Source organism: Marmota flaviventris, chromosome 12, assembly GCF_047511675.1.
Source record: "Marmota flaviventris isolate mMarFla1 chromosome 12, mMarFla1.hap1, whole genome shotgun sequence".
Classification (NCBI taxonomy): Eukaryota; Metazoa; Chordata; class Mammalia; order Rodentia; family Sciuridae; genus Marmota; species Marmota flaviventris.
The window spans coordinates 32,904,446-32,930,912 of NC_092509.1; the positions used below are offsets into that span (position 1 = coordinate 32,904,446).

A 26,467-nucleotide genomic window follows, 5' to 3' on the forward strand; every position below is an offset into this window, starting at 1 on the left:
TTGACAGTCTCTGGCTCTCACAAAAATCATGATCTTTCCCCTAATGTTCTAATAAATGTAGCCTCACTTCCCAGCCCTGAAGTGAACATGGCCAGTAAAATAGATCGGATATATTTAGTCTTTGACTGCTTTAGGGCTGAGATATGTTTAAGTCAGCACAATAAAACAGAAGAAAAATTTTATTCATGGAGACAGTTGGAAATATTCATCTCACTCTTAAAAAGGTCCTGTCTCCCTGGCTTTAGATATTCAAGTGTTAGGCCATAACCTTTGAAAAACTTCAGTAATCTGCAGTGAGGACTGAAAAAGCCAAAAGAATCACCAAAAAAGTCAACAATGCCCTGTCACTGCTGAACTGGCTATCATTAAATTAACCTATCTTGGGCTAGGCATGGAGGCTAATACCAGCAACTCCAGTGACTGAGGAGGCTGAGGCAGGAAGATCACTAGTTTAAGTCCAAACTTGGCAATTTAATGAAGTACTGAGCAATTTAATAACAGAACAGTTAAAAGGGCTTGAGGGTGTAGCACCCTTGGGTTCAATCCCCAGTACCAAAAAAATAAAAATAAAAAAAATAAACATTAACCAATCTTTAGAAAATCTTAATCTCTAAACTTAGACAAAATAATAAACTTGCAATTGTTTTAGCCAATCCAAGCCCCTCTGATTTGAGAATTCCATTAAGAGTTAAAAACAGGGCTGAGGCTATAGCTCACTGGTAAAGCACTTGCCTCCCATGCATGAGGCACTGGGTTCAATCTGTGTCCATTTACAACTAAAGGGGATGTGGGGCATAAAAGCAACCAAATTTAAAAAGATAGTCTTACATCTTCAATGTCTCATTTGTTTTGTAATTTCTACTATTAAACTTAAAGATATCTTTAAGGAATTATGTTTTCTGTAAGGAAATTTTATTTGAAGTTCAATAATACCTGTTTTACTTCCATTTAGCTCATTTTGACAAAAATGACTTTTATCTAACTATAGTTTTAACTATCTATGCACAGAAAATCTGGAATGTTTACTTAGCAGTAATGATGGCTATTTCTGATGGTGGTATCTTGAGAGGGTTTTTTTGTTTTATAACTTTAATTTTATAAATGGTCTGCCCATATATAATTATATATGGTTTACAAAAACAATGAGCTAAATGAGGTAGAAAGAAACAGTTACTCACCAATCTAATTTCTTCTTATTTGGAATATAAACAGACATTTTCAAGCTTTCTGTGCAGTTACATGTGGCCATTGTATGCAACTTCTAGGTCCAGTTCTTCATAGCCCCAGCTATTTAGTGGCCACACTGATTTATTTAATACAAATGAGCACAGTAGCCATGAAAGCAATATTTTAAAGAAGGCAGAGTCACAAAAGAGAAGAAATTTAAAGTCCCTGATTTATATCTTGGAGGAAAACTGTCAATCAAAAATGCCTATTTTGAACTTAGCAGTGAATAAAAAGTAAACACGGTATAAAACCAACTGTAGTTTGAATTATACTGGGTTTGGAGACAACTCTACATAACAAATCATTTCTGTGTGTCTTTCAAGTGAAGCAATTACTGTCCATAATTCTAAACTGTCTTTTCAAGGTTGTTTATATAGTGAATAGGCTCAGAAGATACTGTGTCTACCACGGGTGCAACAAAAGCAGCCATGTTTCACCATTTGAAAAATTCAAATGCCCTAAGCCCAGAGTTCATTTCCTTTAAGCATGAGCAAATGTCATCTGGCCCTTTTTCTGTTGTTGCTCTATGAATTAGGCCTTCGAGAATGGTGTAAACATACTGATACTCTGGCTACTTCTTTTTTTTTTTTAAGTAATTAATTATCCTTCATCTCTGACCCAGAATTCTCCTGTGTCCCAACTAAATATCTCACAAGAAGAGTAAATGTTATACCTCTTTCACAGTTGGACAGTTTGTTGATGAGAATGTGATGCTGTTAAAGACATTGCTTTCTGGAAGAAGGATAAGGGTCATGCAAGCCAACTATAAGATTTGAGGGAAATCTATGGTAATGAGTATCAAAATGTGAGATATTTTATGGCCAACCAGGAAATGAATAGAATTTCATCATATGGTGATGAGAAGAAACTGAAGAGATGATTATAGACTGGATATCAGAAAATACATTTAAAGGCGAGACATGGTGATGCAGGCCTATAATCCCAACAGCTTGGAAAGTTGAGGCAAGTTCAAAGGCAGCCTTAGCAACTTAGTGAGACGCCATTTAAAAATAAAAAAAGGCAGGGGATATGGCTCAGTTGTTAACTACCCCTGGGTTCAATCCCTGGTACCAAAAAATAAAGGATTCTTTACCAAAGAAATGCAAAGAATATGTGAAAAAGACTTTATACGGCCTACAGAGCCCAAAATATTTACTATGTGGTTCTTTACAGGAAAAGTTTTGACTACTATTGTGTCAAATGCACATCTTTATCACCTAATGAGAAAAGCATCACATACAGAAGTACTAGTGGGATATATAAATCATTCATCAAACCATATCCCTTTCCTGGGTGGTCTAACAGAAGCAATACAGAATTCCAGGAGAACAAAGGAAAGCCACAACTTTGGAAAAGGATGTAAAGGTAGCAGAGGTAGTAAGAGAGTCAGTATCTCAACACAGAAGCCCTGCAGAACCAATAGGAACAAATAAAAAAGGCTAAGAGAAACTGGACACTTATGGTGAATTACCACCATGATTAGTTATTGCTCTTACAGTACCAAATGCATGATTAAATCCATTGCACAGACTGAAGGAACTTGGTAGGTAGGTTGTCTTTGGACATTCTAATGCCTCTGCCATACAAGGGTCAATATCAGATCACACCAAGTGGCAAAGTCTCCAATATGTCTCAAGTATTCCCACAGAAGAACCTAAACTCCCTTGCCACCTGAGGCAAATAGGTATGTCAAGGATTTAGTGCAAATGCCTCATCCTTTGATTTCCAAAACCATCACTATTTCTTGGAAAATCAGATCTGTGATATAATCACACCTATACCAGCAGTGTTGGCTGATAAGAAACTCACACAATAAAATTCAAAGACCTAATCAACAAGTAAAGTCTATGGGAAGAATTCACAATGCCAAATTCCTCTGGCAAAGAAAAACTGTTTTCTCCAGACTCACACCATTAAAAAGGAAGCAAAATACCTTTAAATAAACGCAAAATTTTGGAGGCTACTAGTGGCTTACTTCGATAGTCTATTTAGTCTTATACCGGCTATCCTGCATCTTTTTTTTTTCCTTAAAGAGAGAAGAGAGAGAAAAGGGGGGGGGGGGTTAATATTTATTTTTCAGTTTTCGGTGGACACAACATCTTTATTTTATGTTTTTGTGGTGCTGAGGATTGAACCCAGCGCCCCGCGCATGCCAGGCAAGCGCATTACCACTTGAGCCACATCCCCAGCCCTACCCTGCATCTTTTGAGAGGAGCCCATACCAGCAGGCTTACTAGAAGCTGTGCAGTAAACTGTAGCACACACTTTGAGGACGCACAGACCTCCCTGTGCTTTTGAGCTGCAGGTTTCCATGAATGATGATTTTGCCAAATGAAACTGCTTATAAAAATAAAAAAAAATAAACCTCTTCATGAATCAGGCCCTTCTTAGCTAAGTAGTCATCTCATCTCATTTTGGCCTTTCCAAACACAGCCCAGACATTCTAAAGTGTTTTTTAAGTTCTGCCCTTTCTTACCTCTCTACATATGCAGAAGTTGAAAGCTTCAACTTGAGTACAAGATTTCAAAAGGGTAAGAACACAAAATAAGAAACAGGTGCCAGGTGACTCTCAAAGCTGAAAACTTTTAAAAGGACATAGAGTAGTAATGAAAATGCATTGATTGAGTCTTATTTCTCTGGGTTACAGAAGAAATTAGTCTAATTCTCTCCAAAGAGATTAGTAACCTTAAAAGAGACATCCAATCAATCTCCCAGGTGCACAAAACACTAATCAAAAAGCCACAAACCTTCACCATAACAGAGTTTATGATGGCAAAGGTGTCTATATCTGTTGCCAGTTGTTAACAACAAACTGAAATTAAGGACAAATAAGGGTAGGAGATAAATCCCATCTCACTGTAGAAGGGCACAGATGGATTTCTGGTATATATATTTGGAACTGAGTGCATTTCTACAAATAGACAGTCCCCAAATTAAGATGGTCCAACCTGTGATTTTTAAACTGGTACAAAATCTTTTCACAATACTCATTTCATAAAAGCAATACTCATTCAGTAAGAAAAACATACTGTGAATTCTGAATTTTGAGCTTTTCTTGGCTAGCAATATGAGATACAATTCTATCTGGCAATCCTGGGCAAAGTCAGCAAGTAGCAGCTCCCAGCCAACTATACAACCACAAGCATAAACTCTATAATATACTATATACTGTGTACCGCTAAACTGTGATATTCACCAGATTAGGTGCATTAAATGTACTCTTGACTTTTCTTTTCAACTTATAACAAGCTTGCTGGAATGTAGCCCCACCGTGAGTAGAGGAGCATCTGTAATACCATCACTAATGGTGACTTTTTCTATAAACTAATACTACTCTTCTGACACAACATGGATTAACTGGCAATGGGGAATAGAAAGATTAGTCTGAAGATGAAATGAACTGCTATATCAATGAAATAAATAAATTGCTATATCAATGAAATAAATAAACGCTCATTTCCCAATAATGATACTTATCCTTTAGAAATAAATTATTCTTTACATTTCTGAATCCTTCCCACACCTAGTTCTGTGGCAGAGGTTCTTTAAACATAAGAACAGGAAATTTAAGTCAGAATAACTCCATTTTCTTCTAACTACCATGAGTTACTGTAAGTTATTGACTAAATAGTCCTTTAGCCTTCCCATGAAAAAAGAGCTTAATCATTTTTTAAATTTTCAAACATTGCTTTTTTCCCATGTTTTTATTGGTGCACTATAGTTTTACATAATGATGGGAGCTTAATCATTCTTTTAAAAAAATTTTTTTAAGTTGTAGATGGACACAATACCTTTATTTTATTTGTCTTTATTTTTATGTGGTGCCAGGGATCAAACCTAGTGCCTCACGCATGCTAGGCAAGCACTCTACCACTGAGCCACAACCCAAGGGAGCTTAATCATTCTTAAAGAGTGTTTTTTAATAGCTTCAAATTGAAGTGGTTTACAAGTGAGGTTGGTTCTTTTAAAAGATTTTAACAAGTATGGAACGACAGAGATGACTTCCTTATTAAAGATCACTAAAATATATTTCTAGTGATTTCTACTACAGTCAAAGAAACTGTTAATTTTATATACCACTTTGCTACTTAAGAAAAATAAAATTCTATTTTGCAGTTGTGACATATATAACAGGAAGTATTTATTTGATCTCTGCCCTAAGCAATTCCTGGTACAGAGCTTCTAAAAACCCTCTAATCCCTGAATGATAGGGATAAGAGAAATACGTTTGTTATTCATTATTATGTGCCTCCTTTCAACCACATTTGAGTTCATGCTAATGACTCTTTTTTATGCTAATAATTCTTATTGGTTGGATGATCACCAGAAAATCCAACCATGTATTGGAAATTTGAGTCCTACCCCTGGGCCCCTGGGAAGAGGAGAGATATTGGAGATTGAATCCAATGACCAATGACTTAATCAATAACGGTGATAGCATGAGACCTTCATTTTAAAAACTTAAAAAGCAATGGGGTTTAGAGAGCTTCCAGGCTGGTGAATATTTGGAGGCACTAAGAGGGTTACACATTATGACAGAACATGAAAGCTCTACATACTTCCCCCATAAATTGTCTTATGTATCTTTGCCATCTGGTTGTTCCTGAATTATGGTATCTTTTATAGTATACCAGTAATAGTAAATGTATTGGGCAGTGAGTACTGGTGGCCCAAGCCTGTAGTCCCAGCAATGGAGGAAGCTGAAATAAACTGAACTCAAGTTCAAGGCCAGCCTAGACAACTTAATGAGATCATTAAAGATGAAATTTCCTTCTTCACACTTTATAATGAGTCCTACCTAAGAATCTGCAAATCGTGATCTTAAAAACTCGTGGTGTCTCTTACTAAAATTACTAATTAAACCAACCCTGCCATTTTTTATTGGCAATTCAAAGGACAGACACAAGATAGATCCCCACTATTGCAATGTTATCACAAAAACAGCTCCATAACAAAGTCAAGATAAATGTGTACTTGCTGCCTAAAATCAAATATATGTATTTATATATACATACATATACACATACATACATACATAATAACTGTCCTAAACTTAAAGTTATATTTATTATTTTACTCCTAACAGGAAATCTAATCCTAAAATTGAATACTGAAAAATTTTAAATGTTTACCTCAATAAAGGCACAAACAAAACTTGAACCAAAATGTATTTAAATAATTATACATTAGCATTCCCCAAATCCAAATTATTTAAAAATGTGAAAATGTTGTGATATGCCAAAATATTTTCAAAAACTAATTTATACCAACTATATAAGAATACTCTTTTCTATTAAAGATGCACTTTCTAGCCTCACTTCCATTCAAACAATTCATAAGTAGTACACTGGCAATATGTTCCTAAAAGAATTATAAATCAAGTATGAACAATTCTACAATATTCAATAATCTTATCTAAAAATTAACTATATCCTTTAACTTAAGTAAAATATATGCAGAAAACAAGTCAGAAGAAGACAGATTAGTATTTAGGCAAGATTTTAGCGTTTCAATTAAAAGACAAAATATTCTCAAACAAATGGTGTAACATTTGGCCATTAGAAAAAAATAATAAACCATTAGCACGACTAAAAAAAGAAAAACCAGCCAAGAATATACAAGACTTCAGATCTGTTCTATTATAAAGGAAAAAAGCTGATGAGATAATTACTTACATGTGAAGTAATCAGTTAATGATATATAGCAACAAAGTATTATTGCTGAAGTCACCTAAAGATTTCACAAGACCACAGTTAACACATGCAAGAAATCACTCTCATGCTTTCAATCAAGTTGCACTTTAAATTTTCAGTTACAATGGGTAAAACCATATTCACAAATATGGCATTATTTTAAGCCTACTCTTTGGTTTTAATACTCTTTCATTCGTCAAAATTTTTCAGTATTTCAATGTTTCAATTTAGGTATCAGAATCTTATCTAAATAAACAAAAAAATTTTTTTATTAAATTGATGTGCTACATATTTAGCAACAACAAATCCACTTACTTTTTTCTCTTTCTCATGATGTTTATCCTGAGAGTGAGAAGAAGAATCACTTAAACTTTGATCATATGACCTATTTGATCCCCGTTTGCTCTTTTTCTAAAAAAGAAAATATATATACATATGTGTATATGTATATAAAAATTTTAAGTAATTTTTGTTAGATTTAAACTAACTCAAGTGTAAAATATTTTAAATGTTGGTAAAGTTTTTAAAAAGTCACTATTTCAATTTATATAATCCAGTTTAAACATCATCCATTGTTACAAAGAAAAAAACTAACCCCCAATTTAACATTAATGCCATATTTTTGTATATTTTATTAAGTTGTGTGAAAATAGATTACCTATTTTCAATGTCTGTCTTAAAAATATATATTTCAATCAAAAGAGAAAATGCCATTGTTAAAGAAGGATGCCAAGACTAGAAGAATAGAAAAGTAAATATTTGAAGAGTTACTTTATGCCACTAGTAAAGCAAGAAGCTTTTAATCTTATACTTCCAGTATTAAAATGGAATACGGTTTTCTAGAAACTTATCTTTACAGTTCATTAAGGAAATGTCAGTATTAGACCCATGCATTTTTCAAAGCATTACTAAAAGCATTATACATTTAAATAAAATTAAAATATTTACACAGCTGCATAATAAAGTACAAAGGCAAAACTTATTTGGGGTGTTTAAAAATTGTTGAGACTATAATTAGTTTAAACTAGATAAAAATGACCATAAAAGATAAAATCTATGCAAATAATTTATATGATCTTATTAAATTATTAAACAGACTTCTTTCCCAACTAGCAAATGGGATAACATTCTGTCAATAACTAGCAATGAGAAAATTCTATTTTACAAACTTCAAAATCCATTTCATTATTTGTATATTTTTATCTGTACCACATCTCATTTAGAAAATGAAGATTCCAGTATGGCTTAATACCCAGAAGCAAAATTTTCAATTTTACAATCTCAAAATTTCTCTTGAACAGTTGGTTATTTTTTGTCAGTCATTAAATCAAAGCCTTCACATCAAATGATAGAGATAAAACTTTTAAGTACAGTCATGTGTCACTGAAAAACTGGATACATTCTAGGGAATATGCTATTAAGTGATTTTCTCATTGTACAAATATCAGAGTACTCTTACACAAACCTAGATGGTACAGTTTCCTATACACCTAGGTTATATGGTATAGCCAATGGTTTCTAGACTATAAACCTGTACAACATAATACTACACTGAATACTAATGCTAAGTATTTGTGAATCTAAGCGTATCTAGACATGAAAGCTAAGGTAACATTACTAAACAAATACAATTTTTTCAGCTCCAATATAAACTTATGGGATTGCCATCTTATATGTAGTCCATCATCATTATGTGATGACTTAATGACTGTATTTCATATGGATGAAATACAGAAAACTGGAGATATGAATTGCTCATTTCATAAGACAGGAGCCTCTATTAATGTTATTAATATGAAAGGAAAGAAGAACAAAGGAAAGAAGGAGCAAGCCTCATTCTTGAGAAAAAGGTAATAATAAACACTAAAAGAAAAACAAAGGTGCCTTAAAACTTCAGTGTATGAATGTATAAGGATTGAGAAAGAAACACTTGGGACATTAAAGAAATACTGATCCTTCAAAGGAACATGAACATAAATATGAAATGATTAATCATATATTACTACTAACTCAATCATCCATGCTAATGTTTAACAGCAAAGACTGATTAAATTTTAAAACATTCCCAAAGATGGGCTTAAATATATTTCTTAAGGTCAAAAAGCCTTACTTCAATTTTACTATTTCCTAGTAAATAAAAATGAAAATAAATTTAAAATGACATGAGTAACAATAATGAAACAGAAAAACGAGAAACAAGTGAAAAGAAATCACAAAAGGATAATGACACGCCAAAAGTTAACTGAAAATAATGTAGGAGTTCTATACAAAATAATTTTTCTACTAAATGTACAGCAAAATTTGCTATCAAGTACTTATATATATTCTAAACTAGAATATTCTAGACTATTCAACTTTACAAAAGAACACAAGCAGAGCAAGATTTTTTTTAAATTAAATCTTTTCATTTCCAATAAAGAACATGCTAAACAAATTAATCATAAGCAAAAATTGAGGTAAAAGAAATTTCTTACACTTTTTTTTAAATAATGGTGTCACTCTATTGTCAAAACTAATTACTAGTATTTTAATATTAAATTCAAAACTAATTCTTACCAGCTTACTAAAATGGTATTTACAGTAGCCACAATACTGGACGTTATCTGCACCATTACCTTCTTCTTCACATAGAAGTCCAGCAAATTGAGCACTGAAAATAAAGTCCAGGTGCATGGATTAAAAAACAATACAGCATAAAGAAATGAACAAAATTTACTCTTAAGATGCTTGTAAGGAATATATCTTCTAAGATAAAAGGCTTTATTCTATTTGTGGCAAAGTACATCTCATTCCAACCTGCAACTGATCATTTTTTAAAGGGTATGTATAGTTATGATTTAAAATAAGCTCTTTACTACTTGGAGGCTGAGAAAAAAGGATCCCAAATTTGAGGCCAGCCTGGGCAACTTAATGAGACCCTTTCTCTCAAAAAATAAAAAGGTCTGGGAATCTAGCTCAGTGGTAGAGCACCCTTGGGTTTAATTTCCAGTGCTACAAAAACTAAGTAAATACCTAAATGAAAGAATGAATAAACGAAAAAATGTGTTCTTCATCTCTATCAAGGATGAAGATGTATACATATTTAATGCTACCAAATAGACATTACGTTACTTAAAGAGACAGGGACAGGGGCTGCGATGTAGTTCAGTGATAGAGTGCTTGCCTAGCAAGTGCTAGGCCCTTTGTTCAATCCCCAGCACCAAAAAAAAAAAAAAAAAAGAATGAATAAATAGAGACAGACAGACAGAAGAGACATACAGACAAAGACAGAGACACAGGCAGGCACAATACAGTGTGCCTGTAGCCCCAGCTACTCAGGAGGCTGAATGAAGCAGAAAGGTCAGGAGAGCCCAGAATTTTGAGATCAACCTGGACAACACTGTGACGCCACATCTTTAAAAAGAAAAAACTTTAGGATAAATTACATCCTACTTCATAATTAACAATTCAGTTTACTTTTTCAATCTACATCAGAAGTTCAAATAAAGCCCGTGCCTCTCTAAAAGGATGAAATGATATATCTAGCCCATGGATGCAAATTGAATATGCTTAAGAGGAAAAATTCATTCACCCAGGACTAAGTTCACAACTCTTGAAGGGAACAGTGACATAGCACGTAGACAAGATAAACTTAAGTTGTGTTCTTCAGCCAAAAACAGTAGAAGAAATGAAACTGAAACTTGTATGTTTATATATATATTTTTAAATACAAAATACAGGGCTCTGGGGTGTCTCAGTTGTAGAGTTCTTGCCTGGCACACACTAGGCTCTGTGTTCAATTCTTGGTGCGAAGATGTGTTTGTGTGTGGGCACACCCCCCCCCAACCTCGCCCCCCCCCCACACACACACACACACACACAATGCTAGTTTACAATGACAATTCTGTCAATTTGAACTTTCACAATTTTAATACTCCAAAATCACAGTATTAAAATAGTTTTCATACCCAAAAAGGGAATTTCAGATTTGAAAAATTAGGCATAGTAATCAAGATAATTCATAAAAATCTTTTCCCCCCCTCAAACAGCCTAGAATGTACTTAAATACTTAAAAGCTCAAGAAATGAGCATGTGCCTACATTAACCATCAGGCATAAATGGATTATTAAAATTAATAAGTATGTGGATTATTCCCAAACATTTTTTAACTATTATGTAAAATATCTGGTTTTTAATAATTTGTGTCCTTGAAATTTGGTGATATAAATGTGTGAGAGGCAGCCCACATAACCTCAAAAATGATGGTGACCATATTAATTTCCCTTGAGACAAAGAAGGTGAACAAGCACAATGAATCCTTACTAATATTTCAGACACTGTGCCAAGTCTACCTGTATCAGCTCATTTCATCCTAATTACAAATCAAAGGGTATGTGACCAATACCAATATTTTAAACAAGATGAAATGGGAGCTTAGTGTACATTAGAACCCAGGTCCACTTACTGCAAATCCTCATTAGTAAATATTAGTCACTTATTAGAATTATCTTTACTACAAATAAGTAAATAAACATAAAAACTATTCCAATAAAACTTACTGTAACTAATACTTGGATACCTAAGTTTTTAACTTATAACTTTAATACAAGTCATTTACCAATTGCTTTTCTACACAATGATGGAAATGTACTCACCAGGTTACATGAAAAGCTTGCCGACATCCATGTTTATTACATGTCATGCAAGCACCAGTGGCTGCTTTGCTTTCTCTTCCTTGTTCATCACAAATGTAGCATGTCTGAAGGCAGAGGAACGAAAACAAAAATAAAACCAAAGTCATATTTTGTTTTTTAATTTTTTTTAAGTTGTAGATGGACCTAATACCTTTATTTATTTACTTTTAGGTAGCGCTGAGGATCAAACTCAGTACCTCACACATGCTAGGCAAGCACTATACCACTGAGTTACAACCCCAGCCCTGTTTTTTTTGAGGCAGGTCTTGCTACCTTGCCCAGGCTGACCTCAAATTTGCGATCCTCCTGCCCCAGACTCCTGGACTGGTAGAATTATTATAGGCATGCACACTAACCTGAACTAGCCAAATTCATTCATGCTTTACTGTGGCTGTCTTCAGAAATGAAGGTAAGGTTTTACTATCTAACCCACTTTACTTCTAAACATGAATATTTTTTTGGACAGTAATTTTTATAAACAATAGAAATAGGAAAACAAACAATGACATACTAATAGTCCTACTAAAAAAATCACTATAGGACTGTCTTCAATAGCCTCAAAAACCCTGCCAAGGGGCTGGGGTTGGGGCTCAGTGGTTGAGCCCTTGCCTATGTGACATGCATTGGATTTGAATATTAGCACCGCATAAAAATAAATAAATAAATAAACAGGAAGACTCTTCACAAGCACCAAGGACAGGACTAGCACAGTCTACTGCACCCTATTTTCACAATACCTCCTCATCAATATAAAACAAGTGATTCCTGTAACAAGAGTACAACAACAACAACAACAAAAAGTTTACCTTTCCTCTCTGCTGGAAATAAGCATATTTACAAGGGATTTGACACAGAGACTGGGACCTATGGGAGTAAGAACTGTCCCATATAGATGAGCAAGATTACATTCCAACTCTCCACAAAGATTCCCACGGTCTTTAGAACCAGCAATATAATATGTTATAGTGGGAGGAAGATACTTTAGACTTAGTAAATCAGAAATGCCCCCAAAGATTTACTTGTGAGGAATTGTGTCAATCAGGTACAGTGGCTTCTAATTCCAGCTACTCAGGAGAATTGCATGTTTGAGGCCAGCCTGAACAACACAGCAAGATTCTGTTTCAAAAGAAATTTTCAAAACAGAAAGGACTGGGGGTGTTGCTCAAAGTAGAACACTCCTGGGTTCAATCTCGAGACAGAGAGAGAGAGAGAGAGAGAGAGAGAGCGAGCGAGAGCGAGAGAGCGAGATGTCCCAAGAGGTATAAGTTAACTCTGATTGCCATCTGGTCTATTTCTCGTGTAAAAATAGCTAACAGTAATATTTTTTTCACAGCTCAAGATAATGGATGAAGCTAAGTGTGGTGGGTGTGGTGGTGCACACTTGTAATCCCAGTGACTTGTGAAGTCAGGCAGAAGACTGCAAGTTCAAGGCTAGCCTGGGCAACATAGAATCACCATGTCTCAAAATGAAAAATAAAAAGGGCTGGGGATATAGTTCAGTGGCAAAGCATTTCTGGGTTCAATACCTAGTACCACCAAAAAATAAAGTATGGCTGGTCATGTTATACAAGGCTGAATAACACAAATAATATTTATGAGTATCAGTATATAATGAATAAAATTATAAACTCACTGGAAGTTGACTTCACAAAAAATTAATGCCTAACCACATGTAATCAGGTGATAAATGTAGCAAAATAAAGTGAGGCAAGGCCAGCTGGTGCATGTTTGTAATCCAAGTGGCTCAGGTGGCTAAGGCAGGCAGATCACAAGTTGAAAGCTAGCCTCAGCAACTTACTGAGGACCTGTCTCAAAATAAAAAAAAAAGGATTGGAAATGTGGCTTTATAGGTTAAGTGCCCCTGGGTTCAAACCCTGAGGAGGGAGGGACGGAGGAAGTAGGTAAGTAGGCAGGTAGGTAGGTAGGTAGGTAGATGGGGAGTGGGAATTTCAGAATCAAATTTCTAAAGAGTAAAAAGATATAAACTAGTGAACTTCATTCATGCTATTTTGTGGTGCCAAATAACACCATGCAACAAAATTTACAAGGACAGAGTTCTTTAAAAAAAAAAATCCTAGAATCTACTTGGGTAAATGGTTTCAACTCCTTTTTTGAAAAATTACAGTTTCAGTCTGACCTGAATTGCACATCATTTTATACTTCTAAAAAGTAAAATCCCAAATTATAACATCATCAACCTAAACACACTGAATAAAAGCATTACTAATTATTCAAAATATAAGAAGGAAGTATCAAACAATTACAAGGGAAGAGAAAGAAAAAGGAAGAGAAGGAGGGAAGGAGGGAGGCAGGGAGGAAGGAAGAGAGGGAGGGAGGGAAAAGGAAAGAAAGAAAACCAAAGACTGAAAGTGAACAGACAATGTCATTTGAATTCAATAAAACCATAATATATTCTTATTTCTTTAAAAAAAGGGGGTGGGGGCTGGGGTTGTGGCTCAGTGGTAGAGTGCTTGCCTAGCATGCATGAGGCATTCTTAGCATCACAAACAAATAAATAAAATAAAGGTCCATCAACAACTTAAAAAATTAAAAAAAAAAAAGGCTGAGGACAGACAGAACATCCAGAATGGCAGAGTAAAGGGCTCTAGGAATCTTTTCCACACAGCAGTAAACAACTTCACAGGTGAAAGCCATTTAAAGTGTCTGTAACTATTCCAGGATATATAAAATAAGAAATTTTTTTTCAAGAAAATGTACTAAATCTAAAAAAATAGAACAGTAAAAGTCTATGGTTTGGGGGCCATGACCTGTTCCCATCATGACCTATTTCCCACTTCTTCCCCCCAGTTAGAGAAATTCCACTCTGGTAGGATGGTCAAGAAGATAAGGGATGTTTCTAATATGAGATTACAGTTTCATCAGAAGGAGGATCAAGCTACCAGTGCTTCATATCCTATTCAGCCTTGGCAGCTCCCATGCACTGACTCCCAGTTTTACAAGTCAAGAATCCTGGAACTCTATTATCTTTGTCCCAACTTGCTGGTGTAGCGGAGGATCCATGCTGGCAGAGAGAAACTAAAAAAGGGAAGGACTACCATACTTATCCTCCCTCCCAAAAGCCTATCATTGAGATTTGTATGTGGCTTGGGAACTGCTTTTAAGTCTGCCACAGATCCTTCTAACCTAGCTGGTTAAGAAGAGTTAAAGGCTATGCACCATGGCACACATCTATAATCCCAGGCTAAGGGAGGAGGACTGCAAGTACAAAGCCAACAATGGTAACCCGGCAAGACCATCTCTCAAAATAAAAAAATATTTAAAAAGGACTGGGGATATAACTAGGGAAGGCTTAAGTACAACCAAGCCATTAGGTTTGTCATGTCATGGTAAACCTACAAAGTTAAACTAAAAAATAAGTGGGGTATACATTTGAGTAGAGCCATATGAGAGAAAATAAGATTTTAGAGAATTTGTTCAATGAAGTCAGGCAACAAATGAACAAACAATGACCCACAAGGAGAAAGAAAAATCATTATCCAGAATGGCTACAATGTATTATCCAAAATTTGTTTTCAACTAAAAATTATAAGACATACAAAAAAAAATAGAAAAATGTGACCCATATACCGGGGGGGGGGGGGGGGGGGGGGGGGAAGGCAACAGAAACTGTCACTGAGGGTACCCAGATGCTAGTGAAATGTCAATCAAATGGAACTTCAAAGTGTAAATTTTACTGAAGAGGCTCAAAAGATTTGAGCTGGTAGACAAAATAAACACACAAACTTAAAAATAGACCAATACAGGTTATGCAATCTAAGTAAAATATTTTAAAAATTATACCTCTAAAGAATAGCTGCAGAGCTGGAACAATGGCATACCTATAATACAAACCACTTGGAAGGTTAAGGAAAAAAGAATGAAAGTTTGAGGCCAGTCTGGATAACTTAGTAAGATCCTGGCTCAAAATAAAAAATAAAAAGGACTGGGGATGTAGCTCAGTGGTAAAGTGCCCCAGGTTTCAATACCTTGTAATGAGAAGAAGAGAAAAGAAGAAAGGAGGAGGAGGAGGAGGAGGAGGAGGAGGAGGAGGAGGAGGAGGAGGAGGAACAACAACACAACAGTTTCAGAGATATGTGGTATACCATTAGGTACACCAACATAAAAATAACCAAGAGAAGAAAGGGGAAACAGAACATGTATTTTAAGAAATAATGACTGGGGTTGCAGTTGTAATTCAGTAGTAAATGCTTACCTGACATATGTGAGGCACTGGGTTCAATCCTCAGCACCACATAAAAGTAAATAAGTAAACTAAGGGTATAAAAAAATACAACAACTTGAGTCAGGCCTAAAGCAACTTAGTGAGACTCTGTCTCAAATTAAAAAAAAAAAAAAGAGCTGGGTTCAATATATAAAAACGCAAAATATAAAAAAGCACTCCTGGGTTCAACATCTGGAAAAAAAAAAAAAAGGAGAGAAAAAATATTGGTAGAAAATGCCAAACGTAGGTTAAAAATAATAATCCACGCATCAAAAAAGCTCCCCTACCTCAAAACAAAATATACACACAAAAGATCCATATTCAAAATAGTGAAAATTAAAAATAAAGAAAAAATCTTGAAAACAGCAAGAGAAAAGCATGACTTGTCACAATCAAAGAAAGCAATAAAATTAATACCAGAAGTCCCATTAGCAACAACTGAGATACACTGCAGCCCAGGTTTGGCCCACCTTCATCGTGGGACACAGCAGCCAACTCCACAGCCCTCCTCAAGCATTAGCCTCCACCTTGGGAAAACATATATGGTCTGGAGACAGCTGCATCTCTGAACAGGCAAGCCCACCTTTTCAGCCCCATCTCTGAAAGTGGTTGCAGCCATCTTGGGACACCCCCAACTGCTATCCTGAGTAAACTCTGATATTGCCACCACCACACGTTCAGTTGCAGTAGCATTTATCTTGGGACAGGGGACGGGGACTGGAAGCTCAACACCAAGGTAAGATACAGGCAATCTGCAGGAACACTACAAGATTATAGGGTAGAAACTGTAATGCCTCAGATCTACACTACAAGTAAGATACAGACAACACGAAAAAACAAGGGAGGAAAGTGTCCCCAAACAAACTTAAGATACTACAATAATAGAATCCATAGACAGCGCAGTTCATGAAATGTCAAAGGAGTTCAGAATGCACATAATTAAAATAATCTACAAATTAAAGAATGAACCAAGTGAGCAAATACAGGCAAAAATTGATCACTCCAACAAAGAGCTAAGAGAGCAAATACAGGCAAAAATTGATCACTCCAACGAAGAGCTAAGAGAGCAAATACAGGCAGCAAAAGATTACTTGAAGAAAAAGAGAGATTCTGGGGAGGAAAAAAAAAAGACAATCAGAAATCCTTCAAATGAAGAAAATAAACCAAATAAAACACTCAATAGAAAGCATCACCAACAGACTAGATCACTTGGAAGACAGAACATAAGAAAATGAAGGCAAAGTATACAATCTTGAAAATAAAGTTGACCACACAGTGAAGATGGTAAGAAACCATAAAAAGAACATTCAAGAATTGTGGGATAGCATCAAAAGACCAAATCTAAGATCTACTGGGACACAGGAAGGCACAGAGATTCAAATTCAAAGGAATGCACAATCTCTTCAATGAAATAACATCAGAAAGTTTCCCAAACATGAAGAATGAATTGGAAAATCAGATACAAGACGCTTAAGGACACCAAATGTACAAAATTACAACCAAGGCACATTATAATCAAAATGCCTAGCACACAGAAAAACGATAGACTCTTAAAGGTCATAGAGAGAAGAATGAGATCACATATAGGGGGAGACCAATTTGTATCTCAGCAGATTTTTCAACCCAGACCCTCAAAGCCAGGAGGTCCTAGAACAACACATACCAGGCTCTGAAAGAAAATGGATGCCAACCAAGAATCATATCCAGCAAAATTAAGCTTCAGATTTGATGGTAAAAGAAAAATCTTTCATAATAAACAAAAGTTAAAAGAATTGAGAGCAAAAAAGCCTGCACTAAAGAGCATCCTCAGCAAAATATTTCAGGAGAATGAAGTGAAAATCAGCAAAGGAAGAAACTACACTAAAGGAAAGGCCAATCAAAGTAGAAACCAAGTCAAGATAAAATCCAAAAATAAACCAAAATGTCTGGGAATACAAATCATATTTCAATAATAACCCTGAATGTGAATGGCCTAACCTCATCAATTAAAAGACATAGACTGACAGATTGGATTTTTTTTTTTTTAAAGACCCAACAATATGCTATCTTCAAGAGATCTCACAGGAAAAGACAAACACAGACTGAAGGTGAAAGGGTGGGAAAACGCATACCACTCACATGGACCATGTAAACAACAGGGGTTTCCATCGTCATATCAGATAAAATGGACTTCAAACCAAAGCTAGTGAAAAGGGATAAAGAAGGACATTTCATACTGCTTAAAGAATTCATACATCAGCAAGACATAACAATCATAAGTATCTATGCCCAAAACAATGGGGCATCTATGTATGTCAAACAAACCCTTCTCAAACACAAGAACCAAATAGACTACAGCACAATAATACTGGGTGATTTTTTTTTTTAAAGAGAGACAGAGAGAGAGAATTTTTTAATATTTATTTTTTAGTTTTTCGGTAGACACAACATCTGTATTTTATTTTTACGTGGTGCTGAGGATCAAACCCAGCGCCCCGCGCATGCCAGGCGAGCGCACTACCACTTGAACCACATCCCCAGCCCTGGGTGATTTTTTTTTTTTTTTTAATATTTTTAGTTGTAGATGGACACAATGCTTTTCTTTTGTTTATTTAGTTGTATGTGGTGCTGGGGATTGAACCCAGGGACTCACACATGCTAGGCAAGCGCTCTACCACTGAGCCACAACCCCAACCCCCCTGGGTGATTTTAATACACCTCTCTCACCACTGGATACATCTTCCAAACAAAAAATAAACAAACTATAGAAACTCAATAATACAATCAATAATTTGGACTTAACCAACATTTATAAAATATTCCATCCATCAACGAGCAAATACACTTTCTTCTCAGCAGCACATGGATCCTTCTCCAAAATAGACCATATGTTATGCCACAAAAAAAGTCTTAACAAATACGAAGAAAACTAGAGATTCTACCCTGAATTTTATCTGACCAAAATGGAATGAAATTAGAAATCAATGATAAAATAAAAAATAGAAGCTAATTTGAACACCTGGAGTAGCTTAAACAATATGCTATTGAACAACACTTGGATAACAGAAGACATCAGGAAGGAGATTTAAAAAAAAATTTTTTTTCTTAGAGGTAAATGAGAACTCCAATACAACCTACCAAAATCTATGGGACACGATGAAGGCAGTGCTAAGAGGAAAGTTCACTGCATGGAGTTCATTTATTAAAAGAAGAAAAAAGTCAACAAATAAACGACCTGACATTACAGCCCAAAGCCCTTAGAAAAGGGAGAACAAACACACACCAAAAGTAGTATAAGACAGGAATAATTTAAATCAGGGTAGAAATCAATGAAATTGAAATGAAGCAATTAAATAAATTGACAAAACAAAAATCTGGTTCTTTGAGAAAACGAATAAAATTGACAAACCCTTAGCCACCCTAACGAAAAGAACGAGAAAACTCAAATTACTAAAATTCGTGAAAAGGAAGTATCATGACAGACACTATTGAAATATAGAAGAAATTAGAAATAATTTTGAAAATTTATACTCCAGTAAAATAGAAAACCAACAAATTTCTAGAGGCATATGATCAAGCCAAACTGAGTCAAGAGAACATGCACAATTTAAACAGATCAATTTCAAGCAAGGAAACAGAAGATACCATCAAATGCCTACCAACCAAATTAACACCAGTACTCCTCAAATTATTTCATGAACTAGAAAAGGAGGGAAGCCTTCCAAACTCATTCTACAAAGCTAGTAATATCCTGTTACCAAAACCAGGGAGAGACACAACAAGGAAACAAAATTTCAGACCAATATCCCTGATAAACATTGATGCAAAAATTCTCAATAAAATTCTGGCAAATCGCATACAAAAACATATTTTAAAAATAGTGCACCATGAGCAAGTGGGGTTCATTCCAGGGATGCAGGGTTGGTTCAACATATGGAAATCAATGAATATAATTCATCACATCAATAGACTTAAAGAATCATACGATTATATCAATTGGTGTAGAGAAAGCATTTGACAAAATACAGCACCCTTTCATGTTCAAAACACTAGAAAAACTAGGGATAGTACGAACATATCTCAACATTGTAAAAGCTATCTATGCTAAACCCAAGGTCCACGTCATTCTATAGAGAAAAATTGGAAGCATTCCCACTAAAAACTGGAACAAGACAGGGATAACCTCTATCACCACTTATATTCAACATAGTCCTTGAAACTCTAGCCAGAGCACTCCAACAGTGGAAAGAAATTAAAGGGATATGATTAGGAAAAGAAAACTCAAACTATCATTACTTGCTGACAACATTATTCTATACTTAGAGGATCCAAAAAACTCCACCAGAAAACTTAAAGAATTAATAAATGAATTCAGCAAAGTAGCAGGATATAAAATCAATACCCATAAATCAAATGCATTTCTATACATCAGTGATGAATCCTCTGAAAGAGAAATCAGGAAAACTACCCCATTCATAATAGCCATGAATGAATGAATGAACGAATCGTTTGGGAATCAACAAAAGAGGTGAAAGACCTCTACAATGAAAACTACAGAACACTAAAAAAAGAAATTGGAGAAGACCTTAGAAGATGGAAAAGATCTCCCACATTGTTGGATAGGCAAAATTAATTAATATTGTCAAAATGGCCATACTACACAAAAGTGCTATTATACAGGTTCAATGAGATTCCAATTAAAATGCCAACATTATTCCTTATAGAAATAGAAAAGGCAATCATGAAATTCATTTGAAAAATAAGAGACCCAGAATAGCTGAAGCAATCATTAGCAAGAAGAGTGAAGCAGGTGGCATCGCTATAGGAGACCTTAAACTATACTACAAAGCTATAGTAACAAAAATGGAATGGTATTAACACCAAAATAGGTATGTAGACCAATAGTATAGAATAGAAGACACAGAGGCAAACCCACATAAATACAGTTATCTCATATTAGACAAAGGCACCAAAAACATACATTGGAAGAAAGATCGCCTCTTCAACAAATGATGCTGGGAGAACTGGAAATCCATATGCAACAAAATGAAATTAAGCCCCTATTTCTCACCATACACAAAACTCAACTCAAAGTGCATCAAGGACCTAGAAATTAGACCAGAGACCCAGCACCTAATAAAGGAAAAAGTAAGCCCAAATATTCATTACATTGGATTAGGCACTGACCTCCTTAACAAGACTCCTAGAGCACAAGAAATAAAATCAAGAATTAATAAATGGGATGGACTCAAAAAAAACTTCTTCTCAGCAAAACAATCAATCAATGAGGTGAAGAGAGAGACTACATTTTGTGAGCAAATTTTTGCCACATGCATGTCAGACAGAGCACTAATCTCCAGGATATAAAAAGAACTCAAAAAACTTAACACCAAAAAACAAAAAACCCATTAAAAAATGACAAAATCATAGAATTTGCAGGGAAATGGATGGCATTAGAGCAGATTATGCTAAGTGAAGCTAGCCAGTCCCTAAAAAAACAAATGCCAAATGTCTTCTTTGATATAAGGAGTGTAACTAAGAACAGAGTAGGGACGAAGAGCATGAGAAGAAGATTAACATTAAACTGGGATGAGAGGTGGGAGGGAAAGGGAGAGAGAAGGGAAATTGCATGGAAATGGAAGGAGACCCTCAGGGTTATACAAAATTTCATACAAGAGGAAGTGAGGGGAAAGGGGAAAATAATACAAGGGAGAGAAATGAATGACAGTAGAGGGGGTAGAGAGAGAAGAGGGGAGAGGAGGGGAGGGGGGATAGTAGAGGATAGGAAAGGCAGCAGAATACAACAGACACTAGTATGGCAATATGTAAATCAATGGATGTGTAACTGATGTGATTCTGCAATTTGTATACGGGGTAAAAATGGGAGTTCATAACCCACTTGAATCAAAGTGTGAAATATGATATATCAAGAACTATGTAATGTTTTGAACAACCAACAATAAAAAATAAACCAAAAACCCAATCAATAAATGAGCTAAGGAGCTGAACAGACACTTCTCAGAAGAAGATATACAATCAATCCACAAATATTTAAAAAGAAGTTCAACATCTCTAGTAATTAGAAATACAAATCAAAACTACTCTAAGATTTCAACTCATGCCAGTCAGAAAGGTAGTTTTCAAGAATACAAACAATAAGTGTTGCCAAGGATATGAGGGAAAAGGCACACTCATACATTGCCAGTGGGACTGCAAATTGGTGCAACCAATCTGGAAAGCAGTATGGAGATTCCTTAGAAAACTTGGAATGGAACCACCATTTGACCCAGCTATCCCACTCCTCAGTCTCTACCCAAAGGACTTAAAATCAGCATACTACAGTAATGCAGTCATATCAATGTTTATAGAAATTCAATTCACAATAGCTAAACTGTGGAACCAACCTAGAAGTCCTTTAATAGATGAATGAATAAAGAAACTGTGATATATACACAATGGAATATTACTCAGCATTAAAAGAGAATAAAATTATGGCATTTGCAGGTAAATGAATGGAACTGGAGAATATCATGCTAAGCGAAGTAAGTCTATCCCAAAAAATAAAGGCCCAATGTTCTCTCTAATAGATGCATGTTGATCCATAATGGTGGGTGGATGGGAAAAATGGAGAAACTGTGGGCAAAGGGGAGAGAAAGGAGGGGGATATGGGGGTGGGGAAAAATGGTGGAATACAACGGACATTATGCTAGATACATATATGACTGCACACAAAGTGTGACACTACACCGTGTATAATCAGAGAAATGAAATTTGTGCTGTCATTGTGTACAACAAATCAAAATGCATTCTACTGTCATATATACCTAATTAAATAAGTTTAAGGAAAAAAAGAAACAATAGATTTTAGAAAACAGAATAACATATTCAAAATGTTTCAAGATTAAAAAAAAAAAAAAAAAAAAAACCTCTCACCAACAACCCCATATCTAGCAAAGACACCTTACAAAAATAAAAAGACATTTTCAAACAAAATCTCTGGATTACAAAAATTACTGCTGTCAGCCGGGTGCAGTGGCAAACTGAAGGTCTATAATCCCAGCGGCTCAGGAGGCTGAGATAGGAGGATCATAAATTCAAAGCCAACCTCAGCAATGGTGAGGTGCTTAGCAACTCAGCAAGACCCTATCTCTAAAATAAAATATAAAATAGGACTGGGGTAGTAGGGGTTCAGTGGTAGAATGCCCCTGAGTTCAATCACTGGTACCAAAAAAAAAAAAAATCTTACTACTATCTTCAGAAGGCATGCTTTAGATGCAAATGTACAAACAGGTACAAAAGGATGAAAATGATATACCATAAAAAACAGCAAGCACAAGACAGCTGGGTGCCTATCACTCTTATCACACAAAAGGAACTTTCAAATAAAAATGCTATTAAATATAGTGTTTATCATAATAAAATGGCCAATGACCAATCCATCAGATTAAGATATAACAATTACAATCATAGGGGCTGGGGTTGTGGCTCAGCAGTAGACCACTCGCCTAGCACATGGGAGGCCCTGGGTTTGATCCTCAGCACCACATAAAAATAAATAAATAAAATATTATGTCCATCTACAACTAAAAAATAAATAGTTTTTAAAAAATTACAATCATATATGTGTCTTACATCAAAGCCCTAAGACACATGAAGCAAAGAGGGAGGAAATTATGTGATAATTCTCTCACTAAATAGCGACTGGATCAAGAAAACACGTGAATAGGATTATTGAGAAAATGTTCCCAAATAACAAAACATCATCTAAATAAAATGTCAAGCATGAGACATTAAGTTGCCTATACCATGGCAAATTCGTAGCCTGAAAGTTTTCACTATTTAAAGACAAAAATTATCCTTTGATTTCCTTTTTAATATAAGAAACAATGTTCTAGAACAGAGTCACATCAAAATGATTCAGATTGGGCTGGAGCTGTGGCTCAGTGGTAGAGTGCCTGCTTTGCACATGTGAGGCACTGGGTTCGACCCCTTTTACGCTGCCAATTTATCTATTTAAGAATGTCTATCCTGTGCCTGTTGTTTTCTACGTTTCAAGGTTCACAGATAGAAAGAAATCTGATAGACCAAAGTCTTATTCATACCCAATTTAGATGATTCAGAAGAAGAGATTCGAGATTTTTTTGAGTTTATTATTTTAAGATTTGGGACTTAGGGTTGCTGCCAAAATGGATTACAATTTTGGGATGAAATGGAATATATTTTGCATGTTGGTAGAACATGAATTTGAGGATAGCCAGAAGACAGATCATCATGAATTGTGACCCCTGAGAAAGATATGTAAAGTAGCTTAAATAGCGACCTTATTTGGAGAGAAGAGCATTACAAATTTAAGTTAAAATGAGGTCATAGTAGAATAGGGCAAGCAGGACCTAAAAACTAGTATGACTGACTAATGAAAAGATGCCCAGCTGGACACAGTGGTACATGCCTATAATCCCAGCTACTCTAGAGAACAAGGCAGAGGATCTCAAGTTCAAGACCACTTAGTGAGACTCTGTCTCAAAAAAATAAAAAGGGCTGAAGACTGTACCTCAGTAGCAGAGTGCCCCTGGACTCAACACCCAATTTCATTTAAAAAGGAAAAAAAAAAAGTTGTTGGGTTTTTTTTTTGTTTTTGTTTTTGTTTTTGTCCGTAATTCCAGTGGCTCGGGAGGCTGAGACAGGAGAACCGAAAGTTCAAAGCCAGCCTCAGCAATGGAGAGGTGCTAAGCAACTCAGTGAGACCCTGTCTCCAAATAAAGTACAAAAATAGGGCTGAGGATGTAGTTCAGTGGTCAAATGCCTCTGAGTTCAATCTCTGGTACCAAAAGAAAAAAAAAGTTTTTGACATATCCCTGTGAAGATATTATATGGTGTGTCTTCTAGAAATGTGGGTGGTTACCGTTCCAGACTAGGTAATGCTTTCAAGGAAAAATAAAACTGACCAATAATGGAGGTGAGAAAAGACTGACAAACTATAGCACAACTTTGTAGCCAGAGAAATATCACCAGCAGTAGCAGCCTGATCAAAGTAAGTACATGTTGCTAGATGTACTCTGCATCTAGTTTCTATATGGCACCCTCATGGTTTTTTATTACCTGAGCATACTGGACATCACTGTTGGGAAATGTCCCAATTTCAGATGCAAATGTATCCTTAATATTTGCTTTTAGATGCCTTGTTGTCTATCTGGCATCTCAGGTCATGCCACTACCCACTGTAATCACAGACAAACATATACAAATAGACATATTCATGTGACTCTCTGAAACAAAACTTCATGTTTTCTTATTTTTAAAATATTACTTAACATCAGTCAACCTATCTCCCAACTACATAATCCCTTCATTTCCATACACTCCATAACCCTGCACATTCTACTGTCACCTTGCTATTTTCCTTGCTAGCAAATTAATAATTTTTACTTATACTCTATATTAATTTGTCTGAAAAAAAAAAAGATTTTGACAGAACACAATGCCTAATCCAGCAGTACAGAAGATGACTGTGAAGGCACCTCCATGCTGCAGGATGGGATTCAAGGTAGAGACCAACTCTGCTGTAATGTGTTGTCAGAGGTATTCCAAGAGCTGTGAGAAAAACTGTCAACACATTCAAATAAGTGATCCTCACTGTTTTCTTCATCAAAAAAAGAATAGATCAAGGACCCATGTGTATATTATGGCACAAAAGACATTAACTTATGACAATCTTTTACATGGTTAACATCTCAGCTTTTAGGTTTTTAGTGGTACAGATGTAACCATTATGGTAACTGCACTTTTCTCCTTAAAAGATAGCTGTTGACAATGAACAAAGTCACTTTCATCTTCCATGTGATTCTGAAAACTGCAGAAGTTGTAAGGTGAAAGCTTTATGTGTCTCACACTGTGCAGAAGATATTAGATGTTAACTCTGGAGTATGAGCCAGAACAAGGATTGCAGTTAACATCCTGTGTTGATTTCCTGGAACTTCAGTGATCGGCGATGCAAATGTGATATATATAATTTTCTTAGTCCTGTATACATACCTACTCTTCACCTACGTATACAGATCGGTTGTTTCACAGAGAATTATATCACCATTCAAGTGCAGAAAAATACGAATAACAACACTATAATATGGCACATAATATATATTCCTAGTTAACAAGAATTACATTTTTTTAAAAATTCAATTTCTTTTCTATCACTCAGTATGTCTGACACACCATCTCTCACTCTCACTCTCTCTCTCTCTCTCTCTCTCTCACACACACACACACAAAACCTATAAAGTATAAATGTGTATAGATGAATACTCAGTTTTCTAAGTCACTAAAATTGAAAGGCAAAGTAGAAAAGTACCTCTGATATAGATGGGCAAAAATTTAGATCAAGCTTACAGTTTAAGAAATAAATACAGACAATACATAACAAATACTACTCAGATAACCTCACAAGCAAACAAATAAAATAAGTGAGGACTGCAGATGTAGCTAAGTGGTAGAGTACCTGCCTAGTATGCATGAGGCCCTGGATTCCATCCCTAATAAAACACACACACACATACACACACACAAGTTGTGTATTATTTTTCAATTATCAAATTAATAAATATTAATTAATTATTAATAAATATTAAAATAATAATTCAGTATAGGCAATAGTATGGTAAAAATGTCCATTTTCA

At 35.3% G+C, this 26,467-nt stretch overlaps 1 protein-coding gene across 10 annotated transcripts in view; it reads right to left on the reverse strand.

Moving 5' to 3' along the window:
- The window catches only part of Mllt10 (MLLT10 histone lysine methyltransferase DOT1L cofactor), a 193,123-nt gene that overhangs the window by 99,059 nt on the left and 67,597 nt on the right, over positions 1-26,467 (reverse strand). For 9 of the 10 annotated variants that reach the window (XR_011703945.1, XM_071599856.1, XM_071599855.1 and 6 more), the window contains 3 exons: positions 11,555-11,658; positions 9,477-9,570; positions 7,236-7,331 (listed from right to left, as the gene is read on the reverse strand). Coding sequence is in view for 9 of the 10 variants with exons in the window: in XM_071599856.1 (XP_071455957.1) it covers positions 7,236-7,331; positions 9,477-9,570; positions 11,555-11,658 (294 nt within the window). In the remaining variant the exon portion in view is untranslated. The remainder of the gene's footprint in view (positions 1-7,235; positions 7,332-9,476; positions 9,571-11,554; positions 11,659-26,467) is intronic. The other variant, XM_071599851.1, reaches the window with a different exon arrangement.